The 14,557-nt window shown below is 34.1% G+C and overlaps 1 protein-coding gene across 1 annotated transcript in view; it reads right to left on the bottom strand.

The window, feature by feature from the left end:
• Positions 1-12,876, bottom strand: part of LOC128224522 (synaptotagmin-1-like) — a 61,123-nt gene extending 48,247 nt beyond the window's left edge. The window contains exon 1 of the mRNA XM_052934393.1: positions 12,424-12,876. Coding sequence (XP_052790353.1) covers positions 12,424-12,787 — 364 coding nt within the window. The 5' untranslated portion in view covers positions 12,788-12,876. The remainder of the gene's footprint in view (positions 1-12,423) is intronic.
• Between the last annotated feature and the right edge of the window lie 1,681 nt (positions 12,877-14,557).

The raw sequence follows: 14,557 nt of genomic DNA, 5'->3' as shown, positions 1-14,557 counted from the left end.
AATATCTCACGCCGGCATCGTCTCGAGGAAATATATTTAATTACTGGAATAATGGGCTATAAAATCCACATAATTTTATTTAAATGGTTTAAGACACAGTTGAATAACCAATTGACATATAAATATGTATTAATCAGGTTTTGTAGTGAATAATAGTGAATGCAAAGTAAACATATCTTTAAGTAGTTATAAAAACATCCTGTTGAAAAGTACATGTTACCCCGGCAGTTGTATTTATTTCTATGCAATTATTGTTGCCACTTTCACGTCGGTGATTCTAATTCTAAGGTATACCATGATGAATTACCGTGTTTAATCAGTTGGAATAACATGGATTTCGCCATAAGGCTAGTATTTGCTTTCAATAACATAAACGATAAATATTTGCACAACAGCCTGTTTGATACATACAATAACAGCAAAGAAGGACGAAACATTTAAAGAAAAAAACATTTATCGGGAAACACATATCCAATATAAAAAAGCTACAAGAGAACATGCTGAATAACACAGCTTCCCTTTTTAGCTATTAAAGCTGCGCATTGTAAGTTAATCAGTTGTGAAAATGTTAATAGCAATGAATACGTACATCGCTATGCCTAAGTACATTTGCAACATATTTTCCTGACATCTTTCACCGTTTATTACCCCCTGGATGTTTTTTTCTGGATCGATACCTGTCTTTTATAGCACCATATTTCATGTTAAAGGGGAACATTAATGGTTAACATTGATGGATGTTTTTTGTTTTATTTTAATGCATTATAATATTTAACTAATTTGAATTTGAAAATAAAATCTGAGTACAGAAGATAAAATGATAGCAATATTTGGGCGCTTTTCAAACCGAGAAAATTGTGGCCACGTATATTTTCATTGGTTGAAGAGCGCCGACTATATTTGATATGACTTAAGAAGTATTCCAACTAAGGGACAAGTTCATAAATTGCAGAAAGGTGCTTTCAATATTTTCCACATTGCATGATAAAATATCAAGTTTAGTATATTTTTTTTTTATAAAACTTAACACTTTAATTGATAATGAAACCTAAAATTATAATAGCCCTGATTATCACTTCGAAAATTTTGATTTTAAATACCAACTCAATCATAACAACTCGGCCATCTCCGAGATAGATACAGGCCGAGGTGTTCCGATTGATACCAACTTCCGCCCATAAAGATGAAGGTTACACGGTACTATTACAATATCCTTTATGTTTGTAAACTTCCTACGCAGTAATCTCCCTTGGCGACAGCAAAAATGCCGAGTTTTGAAAAATTAACGTACAGCTAAATTCTTTGTTTTGAAAATGTCATTCGAAGTGAACTCCAGATAATTCCCTCTCGATGTATAGTATTTTTATTCCCTTCTATGTACTCATATGAGTGAAATGTGTTACAAACACTTATACAATATATAAGGCAAGGAATTCACATAACATGCCGGTACAAATAAAAGGTGAATTTAATGCTATTAAAATCTATGTATTAGACCCTTCCGAAGAAACGTATGTATCATTTTGGTATAATTTAGTTATAACCGAGGATTAGCTTGGAAAAAAACATAATATCTATAATTCCGGGCTTAAACTATTGTAACAATATTATTAACCATAATGTCCTCCGAGCATATGTACACCCAACATAAAAAATATTAGCATTGATATAATAACCATTTTTGGTTATCTGCATGCACGTTTTTCTTCTAATTCCATTGCGCCGACTTGATGCTATGCATCATTTTTTTCTTGTCTATATTGTGCCCCATTAACACATAATGCCAACGGTCCTCTCGTCTGAATCATAATGCTAATAGTCAGACACACTTCCTTCATAATACTGTTGTGATTATTGTGTTTGGCATATAACCTGAGTACCAGCTTTCACGTAATATTACCACAGTATATCCGTTGATTACGCTTTAACTAGTATATTTTGAAATATTTAATTGAAGTAAAAGTTTATTAAATCTTCATGATAGCCATTCTATATAAATATTAAATTTCCGTACAATATAGTGCACGGTTTAAACGAGATATATGGAAAATAGAACATATCCGTATTACACACTGTGTTTTCTTATTCCATACCATACAGTAGCCTAGTGCGCATTTGCAAACCGACTTCAACAATACTGTTTGAAATAAATAGGATATTTTATCGCCGAATTTAAAAAGAAATCAATTGTTATATTTTTAAGTAATAGAAAGACTATGTTAATTGCTTGATACGTTTGATTGTTTCATTTCCTTTCGGTTAAGGTAAGATAGAACAAACTCTTCCTTCGGTCTAGTGCGATATCATATGGATATTATGATATAGGCAAGCAACGCCTACAGATCAGGCAATTAAAACAGTAATCCCTATATACTACATGAATTTCAATACAGATAGAATATCAAAGTAACATTCCAAAGTAGATTGCATAAAATAGCTCTGCCAAAAGTATACATTAAGTCCAATTTTGCAGTGAAAACGGACGCCGCTGTGGTGATAATAGTGGCTACCACGATTGACAAGCAATCCAGCACTTCCCAATAGCGATACTGATATTACACTATTCCAAATTTACTGGTCGTTGATATTACGTAGATCGGTTCTGACCCAAAAAAGTTTCATATAGTTTATTTAGTCAGTATTCATGTTCTCCTAGGCTTACTTGTTCAACTGGTGTCAGTTGTAAAAGGAAGCATATACTTGGTGGTTGCATTTTTGTGCGAGCCAATGACAATCGAGAAGTTTTCTTAAGTTTGATCATTGATTTAAAGTATATAGTTTTAGACGTATGCATCGAAATATAGTCGCAAGAGTATTTTCCAGGCAGTCTATTTACCACCAAGGCTTACTTTCCGTAGAAAAAGGTAGCGTTTGCGTTGTGTTTGCCTCTGGCCGATGTACGCCAGCTCAGTTTTCTGTAGATTGCAAAACTTGAACTCTAACTATACATGGAAAGTCGATTTTTGTTGCTGATACATATCCAAGAAGTTTAGGTTTGAATCGAATGTTTCGTGTCACCACAATAGAACTGATTTTAAACTAATCTTTTTTTCCAATTACAACTCGTTTTACTCAACCACACAGACACATGTTTGTCATAAATGTTCGTACTTGATGTAATGCAGAGAGATATAACTATTAAAGTCGACGAACTTGAATTGACCTCTGGAGTGAAATGCATTGTACATCGGAACACCTCGGCCATCTCCACCATACGACTAGCCTCTGATGTATGTCGGTATTATAGAAAAAGAAGTACGCAAACTCAACACTTTATTGTAGTGTATAATATATTACTAAGTTCAAAATGATGTCCGGTGTATAGCTGCACATTCCTATGAGTCCGTATGCTTAACTGTTAATTTGAGATTACTAAGCGATCTTCTTGCACCGTTGCTAAATGCAAAGCATAGTGAACCGTTCATATACATCTGAGGTTGTTGTCGATGGAAAATGGCTGATTGCTCCGATTGATGCATCGATTTGGAACCTTATGCCAATTTATTTGCTTATGTACATACGTTTAATAAATTTTGTACTTTAATCTTAAATAAAAGATGACATGTAGTTTTTCTTTTTGAGATAAATTAGGCTTACAAGCGAAAAAACGAGCGAGGCACAAACTTTATTGATTATTGAAGAATCGTCATAGGTATGGACATAGCGTAGAGACATTTTATCAGTTACTGTAATACTTACTGCATTCATAAGAAAATAACCATGTGAATGAAAGATGCAACAACGCATGGGCTATCAAACATAGCACACACACACGTAAAAAATAATGAAGTTAAGAAATAAAATAACAAAAATAACATTATTTTAGGTTTTTGGCCAGAATAAAAACGCATTTAATATTCCAGGAACTGTAAATTAAGATGCAACAGAGACATACATGTGAGTCAGTCTTTTAAAGTACAAAACTACTACTTAAAAGGCATCGAATACGACCATGAAGTTACATCACTCGTGTGTTTCTGTGAGTTGTGAAATAGCAGAAGTGTTGTCCCCTGGAGTTTTGTTTGAACAGTTGGAATGACAACGTTAAACTGTTTATAGCAAAACCTGTATTGTACCATAAAACTATTTGTCTGGTTTTGTATTGCAACAAATTGATTTTAATATAACTAATTATTGAAAGGTTCTGTTAGAAGAACGATGTTTAAGTTTTCTTTATTTAGTTTTCATATTGGAAATAACGTTATTTTAAAGAAGTTTTATAAGCTTTCACATTATTGGATAACAGTAAGCTAGAAATTGAATGCTTAGAGATTATAATCCCCATCAAATTTAAAAAACGGTCCCGATAACGATGGAGTTCTTTTGACCGCTTCATACATTTATAGTGAATTATGTTATACAAACTAGCTATGCCATTTTGATGCGATGATTTGTTTTAGATTGTATTGCTAGCGTTATAAAAAGAAGAATATATAGAAAAACTATTGCAAATAAACCCCGCAATCAACTTTACGATTTTATATTGCGCCAAAACTATCAAACGTTTTTTAGTTACAGACAGAGACAAAGTTAACTCTAGAATAGATTAAGTCATTAATACTGTTTAAGAACAATTATAAAGAAGACGAAGAAGACGAAGAAAAAGAAGAAGAAAACAACAACAACAACAACAACAAGAGTACAAGTTATGTATCATCCGGAGCATACACATTCAATTAATGAGACATTGCCCCTGATCAAATAAGAAAGAACAACTATATTTCGCGACCAAGTACATCATAAAACACTTTATATTTATTTAGTTTACCAGTCTGGTAATGATATTACTCTGAGCTCTCTTTTGTCGCATATAATACAAAACATATATACTCGTGAAACTGCATAGTTATGTTGGTCCGCTGTACATTCCATTCTAACAAGAATTATGTCCATTTAGTTATTTAAAGGTGATCTGAAATTGATCGCGTCGCATAAACCATTCCCTGTTTTCGAGCGGCCTCTGTGATAGCTCCAGTTTACATCCAAATATCCTAGAGAAACCTAATTTCCGTATCTCACATCGGCATCGTCTCAAGAAAATGGTATTAAGTTATACGGGTAATAGTCTATAAAGATTGTGATTTATTTTATGTAAATGGGAATATTTGTGTAAGCCACATTTTTGTAACAAATGTACATGGTTTGTATTAAACAAGTAATTTATAATAAAAACTATTGTATGCAGATGGTCAAGAACTTTTATATTAGTTTTCTGTCAGTGCTCTTATGTTCTGCTGATGTTATTTTCAAAATACAAAAAAAGTCTTGTAAATTTCAATTCGATGCTTTTATGTCTTAGAGATACAATCGTGTGTTTTTTTTATTTCTTGATGCAACCTGATACCTATTTTTCTCAAATGTGAACGAACCACGTAAATACTCTCATTGAAGGATAATAACTTGAATTTTTCCGAAAGGCCAAAATTAACTTTCAATAACACAAACGAGAAAATATTTAATGTTTTAACCACGAAACAAACGAGGAAAATACCCGAATAAAATTGTTAAATTTTACCTAAAACAAATATGTCATAAATTGTATATGAACATTTACTAAGCAATCGTTTCCCCAAAAGAGCAATCAAGGCAACCAATTGTACGTTAGTTTTGCGAATATAAAATAACAATCAATGCGTCCATGTAGACTTGTCAAGTTGCATAATGTACGTATGCAGCGTATAAACAGGCTATGTCGGCACACACGATACTTATTTTGTTATCACAACGGCACCATTTTTTAAAAAATCCACAAGCATTTCGACACCTACGATAAACACTTCTTAAACACAACAATACACGATCCGATAACAATTCTGCATCTACGATACGCGTTCCGATAACACGAAGACACCTTCGAAACATGTTTCTATAAAACTTTGTCACTAAAGATACATCTAAAACAATCTAAAGTGATTTTTCTGAAGTTTTGAAGTGTCTATAAACTTTCTCTCGAGAAACCTAATGTTGTTGTATCACAACATGTTCCCATAAAACTTTGTCACAAATGATACATCTTTCGTTCAAACCTCGGCACATGCAGAACATGTTTTGATATCAGTACGACAAGTACGATATTCTCTTTATTGCACTATGGCACCCACGATAACAAATCGGCATATATGATACACGTTCCGATTAAACTACGACACCTTCGAAACACACTTCGGTAACACAACGGCACCCACAATACACGTTTAAATAGCACATCAGAACCTACAATACAGGTAACAGTTTGGCACCTACGATACACGTTCCGATAACACTTTGGCACCTACGTTACACGTTCCGATAACACTTCGGCAACTACGATACACGTTCCGATAACACTTCGGCAACTACGATACACGTTTCGATAACACTTCGGCACCTACGATACACGTTCCGATAACGCTTCGGCAACTACGATACACGTTCCGATAACGCTTCGGCACCTACGATACACGTTCCGATAACGCTTCGGCAACTACGATACAAGTTCCGATAACACTTCGGCACCTACGATACACGTTCCGATAACACTTCGGCACCTACGATACACGTTCCGATAACACTTCGGCAACTACGATACACGTTCCGATAACACTTCGGCACCTACGATACACGTTCCGATTAACACTTCGGAAACTACGACACACGTTCCGATTAACACTTCGGCAACTACGACACACGTTCCGATAACACTTCGGCAACTACGATACACGTTCCGTTTACACTTCGGCACCTACGATACACGTTCCGATAACACTTCGGCACCTACGATACACGTTCCGATAACACTTCGGCACCTACGATACACGTTCCGATAACACTTCGGCACCTACGATACACGTTCCGATAACACTTCGGCACCTACGATACACGTTCCGATAACACTTCGGCACCTACGATACACGTTCCGATAACACTTCGGCAACTACGATACACGTTCCGATAACACTTCGGCATCTACGATACACGTTCCGATAACACTTCGGCACCTACGATAAACGTTTCGATATCACTAAGGCACCCACGATCCACACTTCGTTAACACTTCAGCATCGACGAAACACATGTTCTCTTACTAGAGCACCCATCCTATTACACATTCCATTAACGATGCACAAGAATCGTAAGGAAATCAAACGACCAAGATTCGTTTTAATGATTTTTTTGGTAAAAAAGAAATGGACAAATGTTTATTTGTGATGAACTAGAAACCTATTAAGCAACATGTATTGTGATGCGCGAACAGGGGCTATCGAGGATGATACGATGTCATTTTATTAAGTTTGTTTCTACTTCTAATTTAAATTCACATAGGCGGTTTACTGCTGGCGGGTAAAACGAGATTGGTCTACGGTACAATACGAATTACAGAATGCAATGAAGTTAAGGGAGAATCAGACGACTATGTTCCGATTATTACCCGCAGGATACTTTTTCTAATATGCTTCATTTCTTTTTTTATTTAATATCACTCTCCTATTCAATTACCCCAGACGAAGTTTAAGCTAAATCAAAATGTTCAAATCGTCTCACAAACAAGTATTAATATAACCATCCTAGACCAATCTTAGAAAGTAATTTTCTGTTATGTGTGTTTTTTTTATCAATCGTCTCTTAAGTTCTGGATTTAAAACCGTGCACTATGTGTACTTATTTATGTCAAGATTCCCTTTACTTGTTGAATTAAATCGCTCGGAAAATACACTTTAAAATTACAAGTTTTTTTAATTAAATAGGCAAATAACATTTGTATTTGCAAAATTTGGGTAACAGTGGTCTTTTGATAGTAGAAAATTCAGACAGTATGGTACAGTAGATAATAATAATCGACAATTAATCGTTTTCTGATAAATACTACCTGTTAGTTCTGTAGTTGTGGTTTTCTAAATAAAACTTGACGTCGATATTTAAATGTTTCGTACTAAAATGGCGGTTTTTTTTTTTGGTTTTAGGTGCTATCAAACGATCAAAATATAGAAAAAGATTTTATTAATATCATAACGAAAATGACTGCAATGGCATAAATGGAATTGATAGAGTATGAATTTTCCCAAAAGTCCATTTCAAGCTTTTAAAAAAATAAATAAGAATATACTTTTCAGAAGCGTATTAAATACAAGAGTATAATTGGAAAATTAAGGATGATATTTTCAAGGGAATATTTGTCCTCCTACGCAATAACCGACCCCGTATAAATGTCCCACTAGAACTATTAAAGCTGCAAATTGTAAGTTAATCAGTTGTAAAATAACAGCCAATGCATCCATGAAGCCTACGGTACATATGTAACATATTTTCCTGTCATTTGTTTTTAACAGTCAATGCATACATAAATCCTATGGTACACGTGTAACATGTTTTCCTGTCATATTTCGTCGGAGTTTTTTCTGGGATAATCATTGCTTTATTTGCTAGGATGTTTAATGTAAATATGGGTCTTTTTTTAATATTTACATTCGCAGTCTTGGTTTCTGTACGATAAAATTTGCGCTCAATTTAAATAAACCAGTCGACCTTTTGTGACCTGTATAGGCGGAATTTCGCTATAAAAACCATGGTCATGCATATATAAAACACGAATCAAAATTCATGACAAGCTCGAAGATTAGTACAACGAAAATCATTATTACCACAAATAATTAAGTAACAAAAATGGGAAAATATAAGGATTGATTCTTAGCGCGCTCCATGGATTTTCAAAGTCACGGTCGAGCGTTGATACTGCATGAACGCACGAAAAATAAGAGTCAATCCTTAAATAAAGCGTAGTCGTGATTATTCTCCTTATCAATAATTATCATTGTGCTGATTCTACTACTGGTTCTGCATTTTCTTCAAATACTCGTATTTAAATACTCTTAATACCAATACGACTTCTAAAACCAGCATTGCTGGTACCATCACTACTACCACTTCTACAACTACCACTCCTATAAGTAATACTTATTCTACTTACACTACTGATTCTGCCACTATAACTAATATAACTACAACAGCAACTACACTACTTTCACTAATGCCGCCACTGCTACTACTACTACTGCTCCTTATATTCTTACTGCTACTCCTCTTAATGCTAATAATACTATTACAACCACCATCGCAGGCACCAGCACCACAAGAACCATTTTTTTAACTATCACTTATACCACTACTACCACTAATGCTGCTGCAATATATATACAATATAGATAACGCTACTGTAAACGCTATATGTTAAATCAGTTAAAATAATTTAGATTAGAAAAATGATTGGTATATTTGCAAATTCTGAAGACTGATCTTAAACAATTTTCTTAAGTGATTTCTCTGAAGTTCTGAAATGTCTATAGACTTTCTCTCGAGAAACCTAATGTTTTATCACGCATGCGCATCGTCTCTGGAAAAATAGATTAAATTACTGGGATAATAGACGATAAAAAATGTACTTTAAATTAATGAAATTATATTGTATAAGGAACGATACACTCACCAATTGACATAGATATTATGAGGCAAGTTCTTTTAAATTGAGTTGTGATCGACAGGTTACGAAACACTACTTGTACGGACTCGGTACTTTTATTTTGTTGTGTGCACTACGTCATTCAGGTTTGTGCACATTGTTTAAGAATGATTTAAACGAAAATAAGATTAATGGGATAATTGCTAGTAACGGCGCGCCAAGGAAGTATCATACTATGAGTACGAGTGAAGTGAACTTTTACACATGCATTTACTTATTCGTTTAAGAACACGTACAGGTCGTGTTTCAAAAACCTCACTAATAGTGCATGCATATGGTTCAATTCTTAAAATAGCTAAAATAGTTTCATTTTAAGTAGTACTTATTAAGTTCCGCAGTTGCAATTTTCTAAACACACTATGTTAGCCCATTTCATGTCAGTGCCTACTTATAATAGAGACACAGGCGTACATTTTTTCGTTTGGCGGCAATCACATAACCAACCATTAAAGATATCATATATGTTTTAAAACCAATTACTGAATGACCAATCACCTTAATGATCTTAATTAATTAGTTAGCTGCGACTTTCCTCGAAAGTCCGGTAGCTTTTACTAGCATTTTGTCACTAAACGATAAACATTTGCACATAAGTATGTGTTTGACACATCCAATAAAAACAACGAACGACGAAACACTCACCAAGTTTAATGTTGATACCCAAGGGTCGTCACCATGTTTAAATTTCGAAGACTCCCACGTTGGTAGTCTAATAAGGTTCGTTTTAAGAATCTGGACAGCGTTTTCCTTTTTTAATTTAAACGTGTATGTTCTATAGTGTGTATCATCTCTAACGCATGAATAGTTTATTTGGAGTACTTATTGCATTTAAATGTAATCATGTTGTCCTAAAACATATTTTAACCAAAAAAGAAGAAGATTGTATTGTTTTAGAAAATGGGTCTCTTCTTAAAATGGCTTTAACTATACATGTTTCACACTTTTTTTGTTATTTGCTGTCTTTTATGGAAGTTTGATACACATAAACAATTAAGAAAGGTCATTTCTACCTCAGTCCCATGCTACGCAAAATATCCTTCATAGAAAAACCCGTCACCATCACAATTATATTTCTTCAATCGAACAATGTCACTCATTTCCTAATATAAGCCTTATCTGTATAAAACAAAACATTAAGTTTCAACAATCGGAACTTCTTCTGTGCTCTTTAAATATTTATAATAATTAATAACAAAGGAAATCTACAGCTGTCTAAATATTAAAAGGCTCTTTAAATATAGATAGGAAGAGAGTTATACGTAATCAAATATGGTTAAGCAAATCTCTGTTGACTTTTGGTTGGGGTTACCTAATTATCGTAAGTTTGAGAGGGTCCATTTAAATGTTTGAATCATTTCCATATTGATTTTCAATACATATTAAAATACAGAGAGAAAAGCACGTTCTAATACAGAGACACAAATACCCACATAAATCAAGCAATGTATTCATATGTTCCCAAAGTCAGAGGCTTTAGTTGAATTAATGACGTTTGTTGTTTTATCCAAGAGTTATTAAACAAGATCATAACATATCACGCTTTTGGCTACAGCGCTTGTGGAACATTATGTATTAGCATTTCACAATGAGATAAAGACGCCTCTGCAAGAATTATAAGAGACAATATCCGTGTAGTTGTTAACCACGCATGCAACGCACATTTCTCAGAAAATCTTTGTTAAGCTGTTAAATACCTAACATGTTTAAATATGTGGTAATCAAGATCATTATAGAAAAAAGCGCGCCGCGGGAAGAGCATCGGCGATCGGTTGTTGCTTTATTTTTAATTTAACAAGAGGACAAACCCAACAATTACTAAATCCAGGGTTGGAACCTAAATGAATATGAATATATTGTCACTTGTGTTGAACATATATTATGTTATGGTAAGGTTCATTTATCCATAGAAATGGGCATAGCAGAGCAATTACACCACAGCCGTGTTTTCACTTGCAGCATGTGAGCACAACTGCATACTACGTTCGTTGAAAACTGTTTGTGTTATTGCAACGTTCGTACGCACCGACGTTTACAGCGATTGCAACGACACCATGCCCATGACAATGATTTGAATTTTTCATTGAATATCAGACGAATTGATCAATGTTTACAAGCTTTTGAAATAAATTTTAAAAGAAAGACAAATCCGACCAATATGTTACACTACTCGTTGTCTACTTATGGTTGCATGGTTTGGACGTTTTCTCCCCTGACTTTCAAAGAAAACAGGTACGTAATTGTTCGTAGCCATGGGGCGAATAACTGTTTTTTAACTCCGACACATTTATGTTAAACATTTGACCTAATTTGTTCCGACAAGAGTTGTTCTGCAAATATATTGAACAAAGTAAACATGGCATTTTTTCAAAGTAAAATGTTTAACTTTTTTGAGATTAAAATTGTATCATCTAATTAGATTTTAGACTATGACAGGTTCCCTGATACCATGCTTATAGCGTTCCGATTTCAATTAACCAAATGAATTCGGACAGAACCATTCATGTATGGTACCATGCCCTTTATTTAATTTCACCAGACTAACATAAGTAATACATTACTGAATGGCGTTCGAAAGGCACCTGGGTGTTTGTTATTATTTATTTTACCAGAAAGTATGAGCGCAGATCGACCTTCTACTTGCATTGTTATTTGCTCAATGAGCTCGCTTGAGAAAACTGCTAAAAGCTTCGCGATTAGAAACAGATACTAGTGTCATCAATGTTAAATTTCAAGAGACCATGTTAATGTGCTTCCGATGGGACTGTAACTCACTATTTCTAGAAACTAAGACCTACACCATAACCATATTTCTTTGCTGAGCTTATGTTATTTTTTTTTAAATATTGTGGCGTAGCAATACATTTAGCACTACAGTTTATCACTGGCATTAAAAATGCTTTATTTTGCATTCACTAAAATAAATAGCAAACCTTCCTTCCGAACTGGCTCTCCGGCTGTAAAGCTGGTGTGTGATCGGGTTCGTTCCCAAATCGTGGCGGGAACCCAGAATCTTTCCTCACCATATTCAGGAATGGGTGATATAGGACCAGAACCCATTCGATTTCGGGAGTAGATAATCCATTCAGTCTTTTCTTCGTCGTCTACAACATGGTCTCCCCCTTTACTGTCATTCGTTTTTGGCACGAATTTGTTCGTTATTTTACTTAATCCTTTCATTAACACTTCCCAAAATGTCTCTTTGTCATGACCGCCTTTTGGTCTACTATTATGGTATTCATTTTCTATCCGCAGGGAACTAGATCTGTTGTCATGAAAATTATGAAGAATATGCATTTTTTGCGGCTTTATCACTTTTGGCTTATGCAAGTCTATTTTTTTGTCATCGGAATGATCCCCATCATCGCAGTAAGTGTTAAGTTCATCAGCAAATGTAACATTGGTTCTTGGTCTTCGAAGCGTTTTACCTTTTAGAAACTTGTGTTTTTCTTCTAATGTTGATTTTTCAAACCAGTTTAGATCCCGTTTCCGCGAACATACAATGTACAGCAATATTATGAACAAAGATACCAAAATAGCTGGGAAAACTAAATACATCGTTGCCCTCACAGCGCGATTTTCAGTGTTTTCAGAATTCATTGTAAAATGTCTTGAATTTATCAAAATCAACTAGCACCAGATGCAATTAGAATATAACAAACCTTTTACTTGTCTTCAAATGAAATCAAAAGCACAAAACAGTGACCATACAATTAGGCAAAGTCGAAATATATTCACAAAATGAAAAGCATGGAACTATTCTGACATTCCAAACAATTGCTGTACAACCCTAGAGGTCCTTGTGTTATATTCCAACAAACCAAATGTATTTACATATACCATAGCAATTGTTATCTTTTGTTCTCTATCTGTGATGAATTATTAATTTCAGGCATTTCTGGCATCAACGAAACATGAGTTCAGAGGAAAATTACATGCCATAAATAATTGCAGATTATCCGGATTTTATTGTTGAATTAATCGTCTGTCGCCAATAACGTTTCATGCATAATTTCGACGAAAGGTCACCGGCATTGTTTAAACTGTCCGTGGACTGTAAATGGGAATGTCATCATGTCATAAGCGTAGGGAAATGTAATATACTGTCAAGCAATAATACGATATCAATCTAATAATATGAATTTAATATTTAGAGTTGAGATGTATTTTTTTACTTTTATTACCGATATATTTACAAAAGGACAATGGAATAAACAATAAAACCAATGTAGCAAGAACTATATCGAGTAACGAAATATTAATGTCTAACAAACTTGTACATTAAACTAGAACCACACAACAACATAAACAACTTACACATAAACACATAAACAAATTATGTTTGTGTTCCGCAAAGAAGCAACCAAACAGGCCCATTTTCTCCAAAGATCTTAAGCTAAACATGTTTAAGTATCGTATATCCTTCGGCCAATTACTTGTTTAAACTTTATTATATAAAAAAACATTGCATGTCGTTTAAACGACAATCCTACGGGCAGTTTTAAAAACAATAACCAGTTATATATTTTACTACGTTAACTGTATCAAGGGCAGTTAAATAAAATAAATAAAACGTACGCTCGAAAACGGACTTTTCTTGACGGCGATTATAAAGAGCGAACGCCATGGATCAACGACTAATGTAAGGGCAGCAAACTGTAAAGGTTCAAGTAAGCTACAATTTTAAATGTTCAAGAAATGACACAAACTTAAAAACTATGAAACAGTATAGAAATGACTATAACTATTGTGTTCGGTGCACTAAGCGCACTGAAAAGAAATATAACGGCTAATAAATGCACGACTTTTGGCACTACCAAACCAAAAGTTTTCTTAAAGAAATTTAAGAATCACAAAGTCAATATTTATTAAAATGCCTTTGTTGAGCATTTCAGACATCTCTTTGACAATTCAAATGCTGAAAACAACGAGGAAATTGAAGCATTCTTGTGTAATTTTGACAAATAACAAGACATATATGCGACTAGTTAGGCTCTAGATTTCCAGAAAGTGACATTCGAAACGGCATCAAACATTTAAAACGAAATCAATCGACCGATTTAGACA

Source organism: Mya arenaria, chromosome 17 (genome assembly GCF_026914265.1).
Source record: "Mya arenaria isolate MELC-2E11 chromosome 17, ASM2691426v1".
In the NCBI taxonomy this organism is placed as follows: Eukaryota; Metazoa; Mollusca; class Bivalvia; order Myida; family Myidae; genus Mya; species Mya arenaria.
This window is presented reverse-complemented; position numbering and strand designations above follow the sequence as displayed.